This window comes from Protopterus annectens, chromosome 5.part0 (assembly GCF_019279795.1).
Source record: "Protopterus annectens isolate FY-2018-M chromosome 5.part0, PAN1.0, whole genome shotgun sequence".
Lineage (NCBI taxonomy): Eukaryota > Metazoa > Chordata > Ceratodontiformes > Protopteridae > Protopterus > Protopterus annectens.
Genome location: NC_056735.1, coordinates 315,455,150 through 315,477,346, shown reverse-complemented (window position 1 = coordinate 315,477,346; position 22,197 = coordinate 315,455,150). Strand labels below are relative to the sequence as shown.

The window sequence follows — 22,197 nt, the reverse complement described above, 5'->3', positions numbered from 1 at the left end:
AAATTGGCCTGCTAAGGGGTGGACATATCCTGCTTATGATTCCCAGTCTAGGGGTAGGTCTAGACGTGGTAGGGGCAGAGCTCAAGGTTCTTTTACGCCTAGAACAGGGAGTTCACCTGCTCGGACTTCTGGTGAGGGCAGGGGTCAGTCCTTTCGTAAACAGACCCAATGACCTTCCTTGTCAGCTGCCAGTAGATTCTCGTCTGGCAGCTCCTTTGGGAGGAAGACTGTCTCTTTTCAAAGAAAATTGGGATTTAATTACTCAAGACAGATGGGTGTTGGATATCATTCACCACGGTTACAGGTTTTATTTCCATACATTGCCCCCTTTCAAAGGCATGCCAGACGTTCCTCCTCCACAAAGAAAAGAGGCTCACAAGCAAATTTCTCAGTTACTCCAGATAGGGGCCATTCAGCCAGTCCCTGTATCAGAAAGGGGCCTAGGATTTTATTCTCGCCTGTTCCTAGTACCAAAGAAGGGGAACACGTGGAGACCAATTTTGGATTTATCTATCCTCAACACTTATCTGGACATTCCCAAGTTCAAGATGTTGACGTTACAACAGCTTTTACCTCTGCTGGGCAAAGATCACTGGATGGTAACTTTAGATCTCAAGGAAGCTTACCTTCATGTGCCTATAAGGCTAAGTTGCAGGAAGTATCTCCGGTTTCGAGCTGGAAATTCTCATTATCAGTTCTCTGCATTGCCCTTTGGCTTATCTACTGCGCCCAGAGTATTCACAAAGGTTCTGGCTCCAGTGATAGCTTATTTCAGGCTAAAAGGAATTCAAATCTATCCTTACTTGGACGACTGCCTGATTCTGGCTCAAGAAAAGGAAGACCTTCTACAGCATCTGGAATATGTTATAGCAGTGCTAAGATGCCTAGGGTATTCTGTGAACGAAATAAAGTCCAGTCTAGTACCCTCTCAAGACATGTGCTTTCTGGGTGTGAGACTGAATACAGCAGCCCAGATGGCCTTTTAACCCCGGACAAACAAAAGAGTCTATCACTTTACTTCCATCAACTATCTCATCAGTCCGTGCTGACTGCAAGGACAGTCCTTCAAGCATTAGGGTTCATGGCATCTTGTATTCTGGTGCTTCCCAATGCCAAACTGCATATGAGGAAGCTACAATGGTATCTCAAAAATGTATGGACACAGCACTGCCAGGATTTGGACACTGTCATTCAAATAATACCTTGCCTTCAAAAAGAATTTTTGTGGTGGGCTCAGGAATGTCACCTAAACAAGGGACTCTCTGTGACCCGGCCAGAGGCGAGTCAGATTTTAACGACAGATGCCTCGGACATTGCTTGGGGAGCTCATCTAAATGGAAAGTGGATACAAGACAAGTGGCCTGCCAGACTACAGCATCAACATGTCAACATGAAGGAGATGTTAGCAGTCCAGTTTGCATTAATGGCTTTCAAGGAGTTACTTCTTCCAGGGCAGGTGTTGATTCTAACAGACAACACAACTGTCATGTGGTACATCAACAAGCAAGGGGGAACACATTCTTATCCTCTATGCAGGCAAGCAATGATTTTATGGGAGACTGCGCTAAGCTTGCAACTAACTCTTCAGGCAAGGTTTCTGCCGGGAGCACAGAACTCCTTAGCAGATGTGTTAAGCAGACAAATCATGGATCCCCACGAGTGGAAACTGGATCTTCATGTATTTCAGAAATTGACAGTGTCATGGGGAACTCCAGACATAGATCTGTTCGCTTCTCCACTAAACCACCAGCTGCCAAAGTTTTGCACAAAGGGGTTTCATCACACAGCTTGGAAAGTGGATGCTCTGTCTTTCAGTTGGAAAAATCTTCATGTGTATGCCTTTCCACCTCTGCCTCTTCTTCCAAAGGTGCTATTAAAGGTCAGACAAGACAAGCCAAGGATGATTTTAATAGCTCCAGATTGGCCTCGGCAACACTGGTACCCACTACTAAGGAGTCTGGTAAGGAAGCCTCCATGGCCTTTACCTTTGATTCCACATCTGTTATCTCAGAAGGACGGTCATCTGCTCAATGTCAAGCTTCACTCTCTTCATCTAACAGCCTGGCATATTCTGTGTTGAAACACAGCAGGTCTCAACTTCCTCAACAAGTTTTGAATGTGATTATGGAAGCTAGAAGACCTAGTACAAGGAAAGTGTACGCAGAAAAATGGAAGAGATTTTTATTTTGGAGTACAGCAAAGAATTTGGAGATTTCTGAGCCTAATTTGAGTGTGGCTCTTCAATATCTTACTGAGTTATTGGACAAAGGTTTGTCCTTCTCTTCCATTAAGATTCATGCTGCAGCAATTTCAGCTCACTATGATTGTGACCCACCATTGTTTTCGCATCCTTTGTTCAAGCAGTTTCTTAGAGGGCAAAGAATATAAGACCCCCACGTAGAGCTCCTACTCCTGCTTGGGATCTCAATTTTGTGTTGGAAAAACTTACTCTACAACCTTTTGAGCCTGCGGCTACTGCTGAATTGAAATACTTGTCATGGAAGACTGCTTTTCTGTTGGCTATTACTTCTGCAAGAAGGGTGTCTGAGTTGCAGGCCCTTATGGCAGTAGAGCCCTTTTTGATTTTCCATAAGGATAGGGTATCATTACGTACTAATCCTTCCTTTATGCCTTAGGTGGTTTCTAGTGTGGCTTTAAACCAAACTATTCATTTGCCTACTTTTATGCAGACCCCCAAAATAAAGGGGAAAAGATTTTGCACACTTTAGATGTACACAGGCAATTGCGTTATTATTTAAACAGGACTAAGGATTTTAGGCAGTCTCAGCAGTTGTTTGTTTCTTTTGCTTTGAATTCGAGGGCAAGCCTGTGTCAAAACAAACTATTTCTAGGTGGATTGGGTTTTGCATTGCATTTTGTTATTCCCATCATGGCAAGGAGATTCCAGCTGGGATTAGGCCTCATTCCACTAGGGCTACTGCCACTTCAACAGCATTTCTAAGGGGTGGCAACTAAGGATATTTTGGAGGCAGCTACTTGGAGTTCAGTGCATACTTTCTCTAAGCATTATCACCTTCCTCTCTACTCTAAGTCTAGGGCTGGTTTTGCCACAGCTATTTTGCAAGGCATGTTGTCAGCTCCTGCTTCTTTATGATTTGCCAGCCTCCCTTACCTCTGCTTTGGGATTCTACCCAATTGTTAGGACTGCAGCAATGTGGAATGAAGAACATAGTACAGTTTTGTACCTACCATAAATGTAGATGTTCGAGGATCCACATTGCTGCAGTCCAATTTACCCTCCCTCCTTCCCTCTGTGTTTAGGGGTGGTTGTGTAGGTGAGGTTATATGCTGATAATTTTGTATATATTGTACATATTTTTGGTGCAGGTATATTGGGCCTTGTCTTTTTAGGGTCTTCTGACATCTGGGGCAAGAAAAGACTGAGGATATGGCGTCGGTCATGCGCATTAGTACCCTGACGTACTGACGTCAGTCTAATGCGCCCTGACCGACGTCAGCCATATACTTTGGTATTCGGGCCGACTGGACAGCGGACTACCCAATTGTTGGACTGCAGCAATGTGGATCCTCGAACATCTACATTTATGGTAGGTACAAAACTGTACTTTGTCATTCCTCACAACAGGCAAAATGGACTGAAACTTGACCATCCAGAAGTTTGTCTGTTTTGCAAACTGGTTTAAGTGGCTGAGGTCCAGAACGGCCCTGAAGTCCCTGTTTTTCTTTAGAATCTGCTGGGACCTCCTGAATAACCTCTGGTTATTACTCTATGCACCCAAGAATTCTGAATGATGGCTTTGCGGGTTAGAAGGTGCAGAGTTAAGTCCCTTCTGACTGCCCCAGAGTGCAGTAGTTGGACAACACTTTAGGAGCATTTCTGTGTGCATCAGAAACATACTGACCCTTTTTCAGCCCCCATACAAAGTGTCCTTGAATTTTTGGCAACAATTTTCAACAAAGGAGCTAGCTCCTCAATCATCAGAATTCATTAGGAGCAATCTCTATCTTCCATATCGGATCTGAAAATGTTTCCCTGGCTTTAACTAAGTTTTGCAAGGCCTTTCTGAGGGGCACCCTTCTGTTGGGACCACCTTATAAAGAGCCTACTCCACCATGGGGCCTTAATTCATTCCCCAAAACAACCAGAAATAAAAATGAAAAATATCAATCCACCACAAAGCCAAAAATTCAAAAACTAAATTATCCTAAACGTTCTTTGCTTTCACCAGTATAAAAAAAAAGATTGCAGGGACATTTTAGCACATAAATTACCCCTTCTGTATTGCACGAATATTCAGCTATAGAACTAAACCTAATCCCATTAATGCTCTTAAAAAAATCTCACTATATACTGGCACATGGAGCAACCCCCACAAGTCAAAGTCCCAAAATTGTTTACACTTCTACTATACTGACATGCAGGTAAAGAAAATTTACTATGGACAACCACTGTCCTTTATACTTCTTCCTCTCTTTAAAGACATCAAGGGATTAGTACACAAATTCTTAACAATGCCTCTACATGTTTTATATTGGTGAAAGCAAAAGAACTTTTAGGATTAGACTGCAGGAACATTTGATAGACATTAGGAATAATAAACGTGAAAGCCCCTTAAGCAGCTCATTTTAATGTAGCCCATGGAGGGTTGCTAGTGGTTTAAAAGGCTGTATTTTGGAACAGATTACAGCATTTGTTTCCTTTTAAAAAATAAATTTGTTATTCAAAGAAATTTATTTTTTTATTTTAAAATATGGTACACTGACACCTGCTGGTTTAAATATGGAATGCAGTTGGAAGTCTTTAATGTGAATTGCTTTTATTGGATAATTTTATTATTATGGTTAATTGTGGAGGGTATTTAATGATGTATTTTATTGACATTCACTAACTCCTGGAAGGCCTGTGTGCCAAGGAGCTAGAGTATTTTTGTATATTGTGTTGATATTAAAGAGTCTGTTTTTTGGATTTTTGGCTTAGTGGTAGATTGACTTAATTTATTCCCTCTCTAAAGCATGCAGCAAAAAATGATCTTAAATTTCTGACCCGGAAAACTATTATTCTTTTGGCCATTACCTCTGCTAGAAGAATTTCTGAACTTCAAGCACTGTCCTTTAAATCTCCCTACTTACTTTTTCATAGGGATAGAGTACCATTACAAACCAACCCTTCTTTCCTTCCTAAAGTGGTGTCAGAATCCAACATCAAGCAGTCCATTAATCTGCCTGTTTTCTTCCCAAAATTTGAAAACAAAGGAGAATACATGTTGGACTTGTTAGATGGTTATATTTCTACTTACATTGGACAAAAGAAGTTAGAAAATCTGATCAACTATTTGTCTCAATTGCAAATTCCAGATTAGGTAAATCAGTTACTAAAGTAACTTTGGCAAGATAGCTTACTGACTGTATATCTTTTGTTTACAATAAATTGACTATCTCATTACCAAAACCTTTAAGAGCCCACTCAAATAGATCCATGGCAACTTCATCAGTGTTTTTATCTAGGCATTCCATGGACATATGTGTAGCTCCAATTTGGGCTAATCCTCATACCTTTATTACTTATTACAACTAGATCTGGTCTCAAGGGGAACAGCAGCCTTTGGCTCAACCGTAAACAGGAATATCCTTCCTTAGAGTCCACCATGGATTTCAGTTAGCTTGGGACTCTGTCCCAACTGTTGAAAAATGAATGAAAATTGACAACATTAGATGAAGTTATGTACTCACAGTAAACATTAAATATGTGCTGCCCATTTTCATTCTTCCTCAACTCCCCACCCAACACCCAACCATTTAACAAATGATTTTTTGAAGAACGAGAGTTTATAAGGACACCTCTAGTCCTTCTGTTGAGCTCCAGATAATGGCTTTCTATAACCAGAAATTTATAGTAATGTTTCCTGTTATTCTTATCCAGCAAAAAAGATCCGAGGTATGTTAGGGGTTGGTGCATGGTAAGGGAGAAGCTTAACAGCTTTATGGTTATCATGAGCTATATTAACATCCAGGTGGGATCTGAACCCAACTGTTGAGGAATGAATGAATATTGACAAGATCAGATTGATAGTTTCCCACCGATTTCAATGGGTTGTGGTTAATTGTTTACGTTACTTCTTGAAAAGAGCTTATGGTTGTTTCTATACATTTTTATGAGCAGTGTGTTTATTTTTTTTCCAGTGCAAGCTCTGAGACACTTTTTTGCATTATCAGTTCATTTTTATGCATTTTAGCAGTGCAGTAAAGACTATGTTAGGACTGGATGGTTTTCTAATTTACTTTTTAAGTTAGTTTACTCAATTTAGATAGGAAGAGCTCCATTTTGCTGGTAATATTACTTTCTAACTGGGTTGTTGTAGTCAGTGTTTTATATTTTATTGTACGCTCTTTTATTGTAACAACACATTTTGTGTGGCATTGATTTAATTGGGCAATGTTTGCAGAATTTTGTGTATGTGTATTTTGTTTATGTGAAGTTATTTTTTTTTGCAGTTAAATGAATAGGACTCTTTCCTTTTAAAGTGCAGATTTGAGCTTATTTGTTGTTTTTATGTTATGTAGGCAAGGCTATTATGGTGTCTCATGTGTGTCTGTGTTTTCTGTGTGTAGTATATGAAGTTTTAATTCAGTTTGCAGTGACTAGCTTACATATGTTGGGTTTAGAGGGATTTTAGGAGGACTGATGACATATTATAGATGCATTCAAATGCTTCATGACACACCAAGACTCTAGATAAACTGAAATGCATACTCAGTGCAACAGATACACCTTTATCTGAGGTCTACATTAAGACAAATGCATTTTACAGATGCACTTTTAATTTTATTTCTGTTTTCTTTTTACTGGAGGGTTGGTAACATGTAGTGGTTATATTATTTAGAACCAAGTCAAAATATTATGTTCTCTAGTTGGTTTAACTGTCTGGTTCCAGGGATTTTGTTTATTTAAGTGTAAGAATCTTGGAGCATACCATACATTGGAGGTGCAGGTGCACCAGTGTTTTGAGGGGTGATTAAAATTTCTCATTCTGAAAGTGTTTTGGCAAGAAGTAGTTCTTCAAGTACATTTAGGAATCTTGCATGGTCATCAGGAGGCATGGAGGATGTCTTTATGGCAGGCTGTTAAATTGTTAGTTTGTTTTGCTTGTCTTGCTCAGGATAGGTTGGAATTTAATGAGTTCAGTTTATGGGTCATTGGGAATCTTTCTAGAAGTGATGTGGTCCATCACAAATACAGAAAAAGCCACTGCAGTTTGTATCAAACCTGAACGCATGGTAGATGCAAATTCAAGGTACGGAGGGAGTGCTATCCTAACACTGAGAAACCAAATCTCAGTAACTACACAGACATTGTGTGTACAAGCTGCAGAAGGGCCTCAAGGTTAGGTAATTTGCCATTAAGACTTCTGGCATTGAAAAAATCCACCATGATTTGGTCCAGTTTAAGTTGGAAATGGCTACATTTATGTCTGCTGTGTTGGGATGCTCATTAGCCGGACTCTACCTAAAAAATGCACTATTTGGGTGTCGCAAAAGCTTTAGCCAGTATACAGAATCATGGAACAAAAGATGCAGGTCATACTTGGTGAAGCATACTGGACTGTTAGTATACCATGTTCATACATACTGGACCCCTCCTAGTATGACAACTACTAAGCCAAACATCTTTTCTCTGTGCATAGATATCATTCAAGGTTATGTAAGGATTCCACTCAGAACAAGGGTCTTGCCTGCACTGAATACATGCATTGTGAGATTCAACATGTCTCACACAGCTGTGTGCCCCAAGTTATTCACACCCCCATGGACTATCACTACGGTGTAATCATATCTTGCCATTGAGAGGGACTTGTGATGTCATAATCCTGGCACCAGAAATGCAACTAACTGTAAATCTGTGTCCAGTCTTGTGAGTGTGGAGTTAGTGTGCCTGACAACAGAGTAAAAAATTACTAAAACATTACCGTGTTTGCTCACAGTGGCAGCTGGTGACTTCAAATCAAAGGGAGGCTGCAGGAGACAGCTGAATGGGTGGGACCAATGGGAAGGGATGCGGCCAACTAGAAAGGGGTGGAGCTATACTAAAAATGCAAAAACTGGGACTTTAATTAAATACGCTGCCCTGGGTGCCAAACTGTCATTATGAGAGTCCAATCAAGACAAAATGAATTGTAGAAGAAAAAAAAAATATTTCAGTGCATTGGCTACATGACAGCTTACTTAATATCTGGATGGAAACAAAATAAATTACTTTTTAAATACATTACTGGAATGCCAGTCAAAATAGAGTATAAAAAACAAGCAGCACTCAACTCAAACCACTTCTCTTTGCACTGCATTTCTAATTATAATTTATATTCACCTTTATAAAAGTACCAAGTAACATGCTGAAAGTAACCATCTCTGTGATACCCCCACTTGTAAAAATGTTTCTTATCCAAAAAAGGCCTGCTGCCTGACAACAACTATCTACTTGTTTCATGGGGAAAACATAATCAAAGTAAAAAATGAATAGCAAACAAGAAACAAGCTCAAGATAAATTGCTTAAAGGATTACTGCACAGGTTATGGACCACATATGCTAGATTGGCATTCTGTTTAGTTTACGGCTAAAGCCTGCAAAGATGACTGCAAATCTCCAACAAATGTAATGAGCTTCTGAAAATACTGTAATCCTGTCCTTTATTACAAATACTGTCATATGCATTTTAATTCCTAAGGCTTATACGCTATCTAGTTATGTAAATATTCTCTGGATGGCAACAACAAAAAAGGCTTTCAGTGTTGGTAATTCTTTAACAGTATGCTTATTAAAGCTTACTTGCATCTTACAGTCTCAGACAAGCTTACCTGATGGTCATTAAAGCATTGCTACTTAAACACAGAGCAACAGGCATGCAACAACATGTATTTTCTGAATAAGAAGAAGCATAAATCAACAGTATAAAAATATGACAGAAAACCAGAACATTCTGCAAAATCAAGGACAGATGAAAAGCTACTGTAGTACTTGTGTTTGCCTTAGATGGGGGATATCCTGCACACTTACACTGCATAACTGCTCCTTGCCTTGCTTGGACACATCCAGAGTCACTATGTGGGGGAGTGGGGTGCAACAAGTATGTCACAATTTGAAATGTCTCTGGCTGACCGTGACTGCCCTGACACATTTGTCATACCTCTTGGCCTCAGAGCAAGAAATATGGACAAAGCCATAAACAGAAGTGGGACAAAGGCCCAAAAATAAGGATAAGTTTTAAATATTGCTCAATAAACTTAGAAATAAGTAGGTCTTGCATTATTATACATTTTCTGAAGGGTATGAAATCTGAAACTCAAATGTCTCATTATTTTCTATCTTCAATCTTTAACGATTTGCCACTAATTTGTCAGAAAACCACAATTTTATGAAAAACGGACCAAAAATGTGATGCAAAAATATAAAAATCGCCACACAATACAGCTGGGGCGTCTATATCACATTATCAACATTTTACTACATCAAATCAATAAAGGTTGAACTTTATTGATCGAAGTAGTAAAATTTTGAATAACATAAAAAAAAATCACTACAAAAAACTAACTAGCGTAGGCAGGGGGAAAAGCCCCCCACAACCTCCCTACTTAAATATACTAACTCAGAGACCACACTAAATTGAGGTAAACGGAAATCTCCCCCTTACAGAGATTTCCATTTACCTGCGCGATGTTTCGGACTTTCAATATTGTCGGTTTACAACAACGTGAACTAGACCGCAGCTGGGAACCTACCAAAGAAGCGACACTTTTTAATATTAGTACTGTTAACTTGAGCAGCTGACAAAATAAGAGAATCTACATGCATTTATGAAATTAAAAGTAATCTATAGCTCTGATCATTACAATTATTTAATTGTAAACTTTCCATGTTTTCTTCTAAATTTGCCATTTAGGGATTATTAGGGGGAGAGTAACATTTTGAGCCAAAACTGGGGACAGTTGAGAGGTTTGGATATACACCTAATTCTATAAAGCGATTTATTTGCGTGTACTTCTCAACCTCAACACAGGAAATCTAGACAAGGCCAAATATATTGGGGGAACATACAAACAGTACTAAAAATTGCTCTTGTATAAACTTAGTTGACAGAATAACAGGTCTTGCTTTAGCATGCATTTTTCTGAAGAGTATGAAGTCTGAAACTCAATGTCTGTCATTATTTAGTGATTTCATTCCTAAGTGATTTGCCAGAAAACCACACATTTTCTGAGGAACAAACCAAAAATAAGAAGTAAAAATCTATTCATTCTGCAAAAATCCGGACAATTAAGAGGTATAGTTCAGCCAGGGCTGTCTGGGCTTGCCGCCCTCCCCCCTCACAAAATCATGGTCAAATGGGGCATCCCCCTGCAGCTATTCCAATGTCCCATTACTTGGCTATTTCACCTCATTTACCATAAACACTAATGTACATACTGCTTTACTTCTACAATGATTTGGATTTCATTTAAAAGTTTTATTTTACAGTACAAACACTAACAGACATCTGCTAAACAAAGCAATGCTGTCTGACAATGAAAATAGACTTAGCATTAAAACTTCTCTGCCCTTGAAACTCACATTCATTGAAACCCACATTCAAAGAAAATACATCTGCCAGTGGCAGATAAAGATTAACTTTGAGCTGTTTTTAAATCATAGGCCCCTCGCACAGGAAACATACAAGTGTTCTTTGATGCACCTTCCTGATTGTATTAATTTATATTCCTTGTATAATACAGTACAATTGTTAGACAGCATTTTAAATTTGTTTTGAACATTTTTCCAGTAAACAATGAAACAAAATGCATGCACCAATAATGACAAAACTGCCCAGTCCAGAACATTTCCATCATAAAAGTCTACTCAAACTTCTACAATCCACCAGTATCCGTAAATACGCACAATCTCTGCAGAAGTAAAAGTCATCTAAATAATTCCACATTAGAGATCTGTAACTAATGAAGAGGTTGTTGCTAGCAAACAACTTTATATTTCATCTACAAATAAAGTGCCTGTTGCCCTTGAGGAATAAATTGCCTATGTTACATTAAAAAATGATAAGCTAGTAATATTACAATAGGACTGGATGGCAAACTGATAACAGGTTCATCGTTACTAGGTATCTCCGCCAAAGAGGACATTCTCAGGACTGCAGCATCCACCCCCCCTTTAAAAGTACAACACAGTACAGTATCAGCAATGCATCTATATATTGTGGGAGTAGAACCCACAGCCTTCTGCATCAAAAGCAAGTACACTACCTATTGTACTATTAACAAAGCAAACAGACTCAGCTTGGGTAGAACTAAACTTCTCTTCAAGCTCTCAGTTCCTTGTAAAATCCACGACACTCAACTGTATCTCTCAGCTTTGAAGCACAAGAAATCTGGAAAAAGCCAAAATTTATTGGGGGAGGGGGACAAACGCCCAAAAACTAGGGACACATTTTAAACATTGCTTGTATAATCTTGGAAAGTTGCTAGAATAAAATGCTGTGTTACCACCATGCATTTCACTGCCAAGACTTGAACCCAGGAACCTGTGCACTGCAGTCAAAGCAACATACCACAATGCCAAATCAGCTGTTTCTTGAAAGACGGATATACTGAAACTTAAATGGCTATCATTTAGTGAATTCAGTTCTCACCATAGCTCTCAACCTCTTAGCAGAAAACACCTAAACAAAGCCAATAATGGGGGAATACAGCCCCCTAACAAATTCAGTGAATCCAGTTCTCACCATAGTTCTCAACCTCTTAGCACAACAAAACCTGGGCAAATACAGCCCCAAAAATAGGGACACATTTTAAATATTGATCTTATAAACAGAAAATTGCTAGAATAAAAGGTTTTGTGTTAACATGTACTTTCTGAAGAATATTAAGTCTGGAATTCAGATGCCTGTCAAAATTTAGTGAATTAAAAATCCAGAAAACCACAGATTTTATGAGTAACAGAACAAAATACGAGGCAAAAATTTCACAAGTGGTGGTGGGTAGGGAATTCACGCTCTTGCTACCTGTTCCCAAGGTACAGGGTTTGAGTCTAGCCATCAGGTATATTTAAACTGGGACATTTTATATATACACACACACACACACACACACACACACTAGTTTCCTGAAAAAGGTCCATTAGCACTAGACGCACACACACCAGTTTCCTGCAAAATGTCCATTAACATTAGAAGCACACACCCCAGTTTCCTGCAAAAGGTCCATTAGCACTAGAAGCGCACACACCAATTTCCTGCAAAAGGTCCATTAGCACTAGACGCGCACACACACACCAGTTTCCTGCAAAATGTCCATTAACATTAGAAGCACACACCAGTTTCCTGCAAAAGGTCCTTTAGCACTAGAAGCGCACACCAGTTTCCTGCAAAAGGTCCATTAGCACTAGAAGCGCACACATCAGTTTCCTGCAAAAGGTCTAGAAGCATACACATCCTAGCTGAGCAAGTGTCCTTTGTAGCAAGATAAATGCAAGCCCACTTAAATAAGTCCATCCAGAGTATAAATGCAAGCTCAGTTATAGTCAAGCTGTAAATCCTTCCTACTTCAAAGTCTGCTCATGCTGTAACTCCTTCCTCCTTCAAAGTCCACAAGAGCAAGCTGCTACCCAGCCTGCAGACATTGCTAATCCCCTTCCCCTTCCAGTCTATGCAGTTGTAACTGCATAGATTTCCGGGATCTCTGATGTTGCATGCTGTCTTCCTAGTCCGGACGGTCTCACCAACAGTCCGGATTCCATGCGCATGCTCCAGACTGGTTCAGCAGCAGTCCAGATATCAGAAATGCTGTGTGTGTGCATGTGCAAAGTTCCGGGACTCGTGTGTTGTTTTTGTTTATTTTTTCTGTGTTTTTACAGCTGGGGGACTGCAGTCCTGCAGCCCAATAGCATGAGCCACCCCTATTTGCTCATGGAATTTGACATATTGGATGGTAATCCCTTACTATGTGCCAGCATGGTGCTGATGTGGTGGTAAATATCTGCTGAGAGCTAGTTTTCTTAATTCTAGGAGGCTTTGATAGTGACTTTTTGACAGCCTCAGCAAAAGTCAATTTAGTGTGGTTGTGATGAGATGTGGGTGTCAGTGTGCGATCCTCACAGGCTGTTTTAGTGGGTGAGAGGGCTGCAATCAGATTACATTGTACCTCTCATAGACTGTACTATTTATGTCAATTGCCTGTCAGTATATGGCAGCATTATGTAAGAAAAACTAATCTGATATAGCAACTACTATAGTGAGAAACTTTCCATGCTCAACTGGTAGCAATGCAGTAATACTGAGGAGCACAGTGAGTAACTAATATTAGGCCACAGTAAACACACTCAATCTACAGCAATACCATAATAATGAAATGCTACATTAGCAAATACAGCCTCACCCACACCTTTTAGCAGTATGACTATGCTGAAATGCTCAACAGCCACACTAAGGGCCAGACACCCAATGAGTTTGTTCAGTTGCTCTAATGGTGACTCCTGAAAATTGATAACCAGCTACTGAGCATCGACACCTACAGTGGTACAGCACAGGCACCATAGCTCATAAACCAGCGCAATACACGCATACATACACATATATACACGCACACACACACACACACATATATATATATATATATATATATATATACACATATATGTAAAGAAAATTGAAAACAGCCATTCATGTTACAACTTGCTACTAGGCCAGAAGTAATATAAACTCCCAGTGTAGCAGCAAATTGGCCTCTCTCACAAGATAATCACTAGCGATGTTCCCAAAAGGCTCACAAACAATGCCAACCTACGTTGTGCCCAGTTAGTAAAACTGCACTGAACTCAGTAAAAAAAGTCTGAACTGTTAAACAACTTAAGTAATTAAAATGCAGTTCCCTGGAGTCAAATCTGGTTCCAGCAACAGTTCAAATGCACAGCTCAGGAAATTCTAGCAAAATACAGTTTTGTATAATTATTTCTGACGATTGTTAGCCAGTTTATAGATGCATATTTGGAACTGCCTAAGACTGTATTCAGTTTGATGGTTAAGGATTCTATGTTCTTGAACTTGTCTTCATGTGCTGTGGGCATCACAGTAGGGATTCTATAGTTGGCCATGATATGAAAGGTAGATGTACCTGAAGGTACTATGCTATGCATGAATTCTAGATCATTATCTAACTAGAGTAGATGTGAGGTGATGGGATTATAAACAAAAATGGACACACTCCCAACAAAAGAGGGCCATCCTCATCTGAGGAATGAAAGGAGTGGTAAACAGTAAAAACAGATACAGAAGGTGTATTATCACAATGTTAGAGCCACATTTCCATGAATGTGTAGATGTCTATATTTTCAAAGAAGGCCACTATGGTGGGCAACTTTTGTTTAGGTTTTTAATGATGAGTGGTGCTACACTGGTATAGGGCTGATTAGAACTGGTAGACTTGCATATGTAGGAGACTATCTTTGCCTAAAAAAGAGACAGTGGGACAGGAAACATCTTGGCCAATATGCAGAAGACTTATTAAGAGAGATGTTGATGCAGGCTGTGCCAAGTGAAGTCTGAGAGTTAGCAGTCATACCAGCCTAGTGTACAAAAACTCTCCAAAAGTAGTCTGCTTTCTTTGATGTTGGATAGTATTAGTCCAGATATGTTCAAATAAAGTCAGATGTGTCATGGAAGTTGTAAATCACCATGAATTTGTCCAATCTTGAAGTTTAGGATTCCTCAAAACCTTGAAGTGGCACGATCTGCAAAATATTTTATTTATAGGGTAATTTCTAGGACATTCATATACAAAATAACCTCCCCAAAAGTAATACCATCTGATGGAGAAACAGAAGAGGCATCAAAACCATTAGATATATTTATCTCACTATTAGTAGGAGTCTATCTCAGCCTTGTAAATGTTTTCTTTATTGTGATGAAGGTGCAATAGAAGGTTGTCTTTTTCTCTCAGGCAGTGGAAGCAGTTGAAGAGCAGAAATCTGAAGGTGCATCAGTGGCATAGTACACCAATACTTGCTCTGTAAAAATTCTGAATTGGTCTTCATGGATAAGCTTAATTTTTGGAAAACATTGCTTGGAATTACTTTTGTTGATCTGAGCCAGATGTACATAAGCTTGTCATAGTCTTTGGAATTTATCAGTGTACATAAATAACCAGTAAAGGATAAAATAGCAAGAATGGTGTAATAATGCTAAAATCTTCAGCTGTAAGCTAGATGCCATATATATACAGTTATATGTAAACAGAAGAGGTAAGACTTGAGTGCGCCTATATTACGTCTTCGAAAAACCTTTTGAGCGAATGTCTATTCGGTGACCAATAAACAGTGAAATCTAACTCCCACAAATGGCCGTGTCAGTGAATTTTTTCCTAGGAGAAAAAACACTTGGCCATCGTTGGGAATTTGCCCTTATCCCCACTGTAGTGCAATCTCAGAGTTAGTATATTTAGTTAGGGGTGTGGGGGCACAGCTCCCACATTGGTGGGTGTGGGGGCAAAGCCCCCCCACTTTGAAGGGTTTGAAAGTTTGTCTGCTTTTGGTTGGCCAAGTGATTTTTCGCCTGAGAAAAAAGTTTGCTGAAATGGCTGCTTGAAGAAGTTAGATTTCTCTGTTTACTTGTCGTCAAACAGGCGTTCACTGAAGAGGTCTTCTAAGGATGTAATATAGACCTGACTTGAGTCAGTGATGAAGTCCAAGAGGAAAGGAAAGCACATGAACAATGGCTTGAGCTGGCACATTCTCCTTATCTTGTGTAGATACTTTATATGTGGAACTGTTATGCAGATCACTGGACAGAGTCATACTGGAAGTGGGTCAGAAATACTAAAGCCTGGAATGACCTAGTCTGCAGTACATGAAAGTCAGAGTTTGCTTTTTAGCAGAATTATTTGTGTGTATATTTTCTCATCCTGCTACTTATCAGACTTTCTTAGAAATCATGTCGTTTTTGTCTTCTTACATTCTATTTCCAGTTTCTTAAGCTTATTTATTAAAAAACAGTAACTTTTTGACTTGTTGCTCTAGTTATGATGTTAAAATGAATGTACTTTACTTGTAGACACTGACTTCGATGTTAGATGCAAAATGAGGAAAAGAATGAAGGGACTGCCCCTAATTACTTGTTGTATCTTTTGGCTTTTCCCGGTTAGGGGTCGCCACAGCGGAACTCCGGTCCGCTAATGATTGGCAGTAGATTTTTACGTGCCGAGTTATCAGCCCTGACACACAACCTTCAACAAAGGTACGCCCATTCACACACATCTCCACACAGAAGACGCTCTAGCTGAGAATCGAACATGACAACGTCTTACTGTGAGGCGACAACGCTACGGCAGCACCACCACCACAGTAAACTATGTAAATGTTTTTGCATAGGAAATATTTAATGAGCTTGGATATGCCCTCTTTGCAGAAGTCATACTCGCACATGCTCTAATATCACTGCAAGAAGGGACAATCAGCCAGGGCCACACTACTAAAGAGAGTTTGAAGAATGATAAATGCCAAATGAAAGTTTGTTAAGTTACATGCCATAAACCACTAACCAAAAACAATCACTGGTGTCTGCAGAGTTTTAAAATATTTCAATAAATTTAGATTAACTGAGCTGCACTTTATTATATTAAATGCATTCAGACTCCTCCACTGTCTTATTAATGGCACTAGTGACAAGGAAGTTTGTTACCTTCTCTCAGTAAGTGCTTTAAGCTGCTTCAGACGTATTTCTTCAGTCTTTGGTTTCACCAAGAGTAATGGTAGGTTTTCTTTCAGTCGTTCTGACAGCATCCTTGAGTGAGCATAATCTGCAATATCATATATCATTGTTGTTTTGGGCAGGCTTTCCAAAGATAATTTTCTCCAGAAGTTATCTTTGCCACCAAGATAGGCTGGAGTCTCATCTAGACTGCTAGCATACTACAAAACGAGAAAGAAAAGAAAGATAACTTCATGATTATTTAAAGAAATTTAACTTTTTTTTTCATTTGTCTTCTGTTTTTCAAAAATATTTAAGTAAATTCTGAATTTGTATAATGGTAACCATTTAAAATGGGTCCTGAAATATAGAAACTGAATGGCCAAAAGAAGGACCAGGACTTACATATACTAAGTCTAGGATGCCATTTCTCAGAATATTCCCTTTTCTCTGAGTTATGATGATCTCATTTGCATATATACGGTTGGGGGGACAAGGGGGGCTTGCCCCACCCCCACTCTGATAAAAAAGAAGTTTAAAGGAGAAGAGCAATTTTCAAGACTTACTCTTCTCTTGTGTTTTTGGTCTCTTTTTCAGCTTGTCGGCATTTCAATAGTGAGCCATGGATAATAATGCAATAAATAAGAAATGCATTTCTTAGGCAGTTGAAATGTTGTTTGCAAACTATTTCAAGGCAAGAGATTTGGTTTCTAATCAATATCAGAGTAAACCACAAAAGATCCTCCTTATTTTAGTGAATTTTATTTTTTTAAATATGTTTCTTAACCCCAGAGCTAGCCGTTTCCTGACTTCCATGCTTGCCTAAACCTGGATAACCCCAAGTACTTCTTACTGGGTACTGCTGGGCATAATCCTTTGCTTGATGGGTCTCCCAACTCCATGGGAAGTCAAGCATTACAGTAATTCACTTCTAGCTCTGAAGACTAAATGATTCAAAAGGGAGTTATGGATGCAGAACTAAGAAACAGTCAAGGTTCCTATCTGGGGGAGTGGCCAGTGCAACTGGCGGTGCAGTGGTGCTGCTGTTAACACTGTTGCCTCACAGCAAGATGTTCTCCGGTTTGAGTCACAGCTGGGGTGCCTTCTGTGTGGAGTCTGCATGTTCTCCCTTGGTTCGTGGAGGTTTCCTCCAGGTACTCTGGTCTCTTCCCACATTCCAAAGACATGCTTCTGGAGCTTTCCTCCCCAGGCCTCCTCTGAAAATAGGCTCTGTCCTAGTTGGACTTTCACGGTCAACAAATATTAAATAAATAAATACATCAATTTATTGTTGCTGCTCTTCCCCTGAAATCTGAGATGACCTGTGTGGCTCCTGGTCTCCACCAGAGATCACACATTCATCAGATTTCCCCAAACTCACCTCAAGGATTGAAGAAGTGGCCATCATTTTATTCATCCTATCCCTCCTGATCCAACCCAGTTTGTTCCTGAACCCAGGTCACCAGCAGCACAGACAGATGCCCTGCTTTTGTGTCACTAGGCCAGTACTTACTTAAATGATTTTTAGTCTAGAATGCAGAAAGCACCATTCTTATGACCAGATGGTAAATGAAACTGATACATGATTCATATTTGGATATAATACTGCACTTTCCACTTGTAGGCAACAAAAAATGGTGACAGCACATCAGTTTTACATAAAGGAAACACAATCTTCTTTAATGTAATTTTTGAATCTCTTCTTTTCTCCACTTCTATCATTCTGACAGCCTTCCCAGTGCCCATATCCTTTGTGGAGTCTACTGGCATTCCAATCACCCCAGTCCACTGTCTGGATTCAAGCTGTGCTGTTCTACTTCAAGATGGGAAGGGGTAATTTTATGATCTACCAAGTTTTACCCTCCATCCTTCACTACTTCTGTGATGATGGTCAGGGGCGGGCATGCAATGGGGATTTGTAAAGTTCTGTTCCCGCCTCATTGAAAGCACATCCATGTTCCCACCTTAAACTCGTTTAGACTAAGCCTCCACTAATGACACCCCCAGCCTCCATCAGAGATCATCGTTGGAGACACATACAGAACCTCCCCCCTTCCAAGGGATGGAAATGTCTATCCTGTCCTGCTGCTCTATCATTTGCTTAAGCAACTAATCAAACATGCTTTGACTGGGTGGTAATCGGGGGATTTATTCCCTCTAGACTGCCTGAATGGCTTCTTAATGCACTTTTATGGTATTCCACTAGTGTCATATGATCTAGTTCTGCAACTAAAACAAAATAGCTTGTTGTCCATGTACGTGCAGAAATTAAGCCATAATGTACCTATGAAAAAATATCAAACAAATTGAGAGACCACAAAGATTCCTAATAAAAAAGAAAAAATCATAGATTTAGTCCTTTTGTTATCCATAGTGAATAGTTGCACTTTTCCTATTTTCCATTTCCTATGGTTCTTTGTTGATCTATGTTTAACGTTTTGTTCCATGAAAAAAAACAGCAGCTCTTCTTGAGTTTGTCTTCGTAAAATAAATGATTCCTCAAATAGCCATGCAAAAGACCTTAAATATCCACCAACAAATAAGCTGGATCCATTGGGACAGTAGATTCTTATCCCAACATATCCTTCATATCTGAAACAAACTACATCTAAATATTAAACAAAGTATTATCATTACTGCACTTAAGATCAAACTGGATAATTGAATGGACATTTGTAAATCATCTCCTGGTCTATCAAGTGAGTCCCTTCTCAAATTTGGAGGAAACTCCTGATATTGTTATGACTAGGCTCTAAATGGTCTATAGACTGATTGGACAGCATTTGCCTCTGAATTTATGAACCTGCAGTTGCCCCTCTTGCAGCCAATCAGCCACTCAGTTAATCAAGCTAGCAAACTAGCAAATCAGTCATTCAGTCAAATTAAGGAAGAAGGCACAAGGGACATCCACCACTGGAAACCAAGACCACTTTTAAGCAAAACACCTCCACTGATGCCTGGTGATACCAGAGACCACATCTGGGAACAATGTAACACAATAGCTGCTCTTTATTAGTTATTTAGCAATTTTGCAAGTACCATAAAATCCATAAAAAATGCTTTCATCCATAAAAAGAAGTTATGTACTCACCATAACTTTCCATGTTTGTAGTCCATCTCGCCCTTCATTCTTACATACGGGTTTGGAGCCGATCCTCGGCTCAGACTCAGCCTATTACAAAGCTCAAAGTCTCTTAGTTGGCTCGTGGCTAGGTAGGTATCCCATAGTGCACTAGTACAATCATCAGATCTTGTTTGCTGTTAAACTATAGAGAGATAGAAAAGGTTATCCAGAAAGAACAACAATAATGAAAGGTCTCCACCTTACCAAGGCAACACTATCCTGTCACCAGACCCTTCCAGGACGGGGGGTAGGTGGGTGAGTTCGTAAGAATGATGGGCGAGATGGACTACAAACATGGAACGTTATGGTGAGTACATAACTTCTTTATGTTCTGTAGTCCTATCTCGTCTTCATTCTTACATATGGGACAGTATCCCTAGCACCTTTTTCTCTGGTGGCTCACGGGAATATACTCCCGAGTACCGTGGAACCAAAAGAGGCTCTACCCCTGGAGGTCAAATCCAGTTTGTAATGAGTAACAAAGGTATGAGGGGCAGCCCAAGTTGCTGCTGCACAAATACTGTCAATTGGAACTCTGGCTTGAAAGCCAGCAGATGTGGCCAGGGATCTTGTGGAATGAGCCTTAATCTTGAACGGCAGAGTCTTTCCATTGGAGAAGTAAATGAAGGAAATACAGTTTGAAATCCAATTAGATAGGGTCACTTTAGAGACTGGCAGACGTATTCTGGACTCAGAAAAGGACAAGAACAATTGATCTGACTTTCTAAGTTCTTTAGTCCTGTGAAGGTAGAACCGTAATTACATGTGAACATCAAGTTGATGAAATCTGTATTCTGCAGTGTTGGAATGATTAGGGAAAAATACAGGCAGTTCTATAGTTTGGTTCAAATTAGTCTGGGAGCAAACTTTAGGGATAAAGGAAGGATTTGTACGAAGGGACACTGTCTTTGTGGAAAACCAAATAAGGAGGCTTGATTGACAGTGCTTGTAACTCTGAAACCTGTCTAGCTGATGTGATAGCTACTAGAAACAAGGTCTTCCAAGAGAGAAACTTCAATTGACACGAATGTGTGGGCTCGGAAAGGCGGAGAAGTTAATTTGGAGAGAACGAAATTCAGATCCCAAGGAGGTACAGATTCCTTAAAAGGAGGTCTTAGCAAAGCAGAGGTTTTACATAATCTGTGGGACATCAGATTAGGTTCATGTTGTCCCAAATGAAAGTTAGATATTGCTGCCAACTGGACCCTAATTGTGGCAGCAGCTGATCCCTGATGGAAAAGTTCAGGCAAAAATTCTAACACCACAGGGATGGATGCTGTGTAAGGATCTACATTTCTTTCCGTTGCTCAGCTAGAAAACCTTTTCCATTTGCTAGTGTATAACTTCCTAGTGGAATGTTAATGCAAAGACGTAAGGATGTGGGTACAGCAGGTGAAAGATCATGAAGCCTGACTAGGGATGGAAGTGGAGCAGTCATGCTGTCAAGATGAGGGCATGGAGGCAGAGGTAAAGGGAGCCTGACGTGTGTGTCAAGAGGTCTGGAACTGGGTCCAGAGTCCATGGATCGTGTAGGAGATGAGGCCCAAGAAAGGGGAACCACATCTGAAGAGGCCAGTAAGGAGTGATCAGTATCATTTTGCTTCCCAAGAACTTTGCTTTCTGGATCACTTTCGATATGAGTGGAAAAGGGGGGAATGCATAATGAAGTCCCAGAGGCCAATAGTGAACAAGTGCGTCTCTCAGTGACTCCCCCGGAGGGGGGATAAGGGAGAAATAGCTGCTGCATTTGGCATTGATCTGGCTGGCAAAGAGGTTGTAGCAAGGCTGTCCCCATTTGCGGAAGATCTGTTCCACTACTTCCTGATTCAAGGACCACTCATAAGGCATCAAGATTGCCCTGCTGAGCTTGTCGGCTATCACACTGGTTGTCCTCGGGATATGTGCTGCTACTAGAAAGTGTTGGGAAGATATCGCCCACTGCCAAACATGAAGAGCCTCACGACAAAGTGGGTAAGATCTGGTTCCCCCTTGTTTGTTTAGATACCATACCACTGACATATTGTCCAGTTGGATTGCTATCGTCCCTAGAGGAAGAAAGTAGTGAAGTGCTTGCAATGCTAGAAGCACTGCTCTCATCTCTAGGACATTGATATGCAGGTGGGCCTCGTGATCTTGCCATGTGCCTTGGACAGTCCTGCCTAGATAATCCCCCCAACCTATCTGTGAGGTATCAATGGTCACAGTAGCAATGGGTTGGCAAGGGAGAAATGCAGTGTCTGTTGTCAGCTGATCGGGCTGAATCCACCAATGAAGGTCCTTTTTGCATGACTCTGTTATGAGGATATAGTGAGATAGAGGCAGTTGTTGAAGGGACCACTGGGAAAATAGAAACCTTTGGAGAATTTGCATATG

General features: G+C 40.0%; 1 protein-coding gene across 1 annotated transcript in view; it reads right to left on the bottom strand.

The window, feature by feature from the left end:
- Positions 1 to 22,197, bottom strand: part of CCHR5.PART0HXorf58 (chromosome chr5.part0 CXorf58 homolog) — a 776,822-nt gene that overhangs the window by 241,585 nt on the left and 513,040 nt on the right. Inside the window, exon 8 of the mRNA XM_044072297.1 lies at positions 16,692 to 16,921. Coding sequence (XP_043928232.1) covers positions 16,692 to 16,921 — 230 coding nt within the window. The remainder of the gene's footprint in view (positions 1 to 16,691; positions 16,922 to 22,197) is intronic.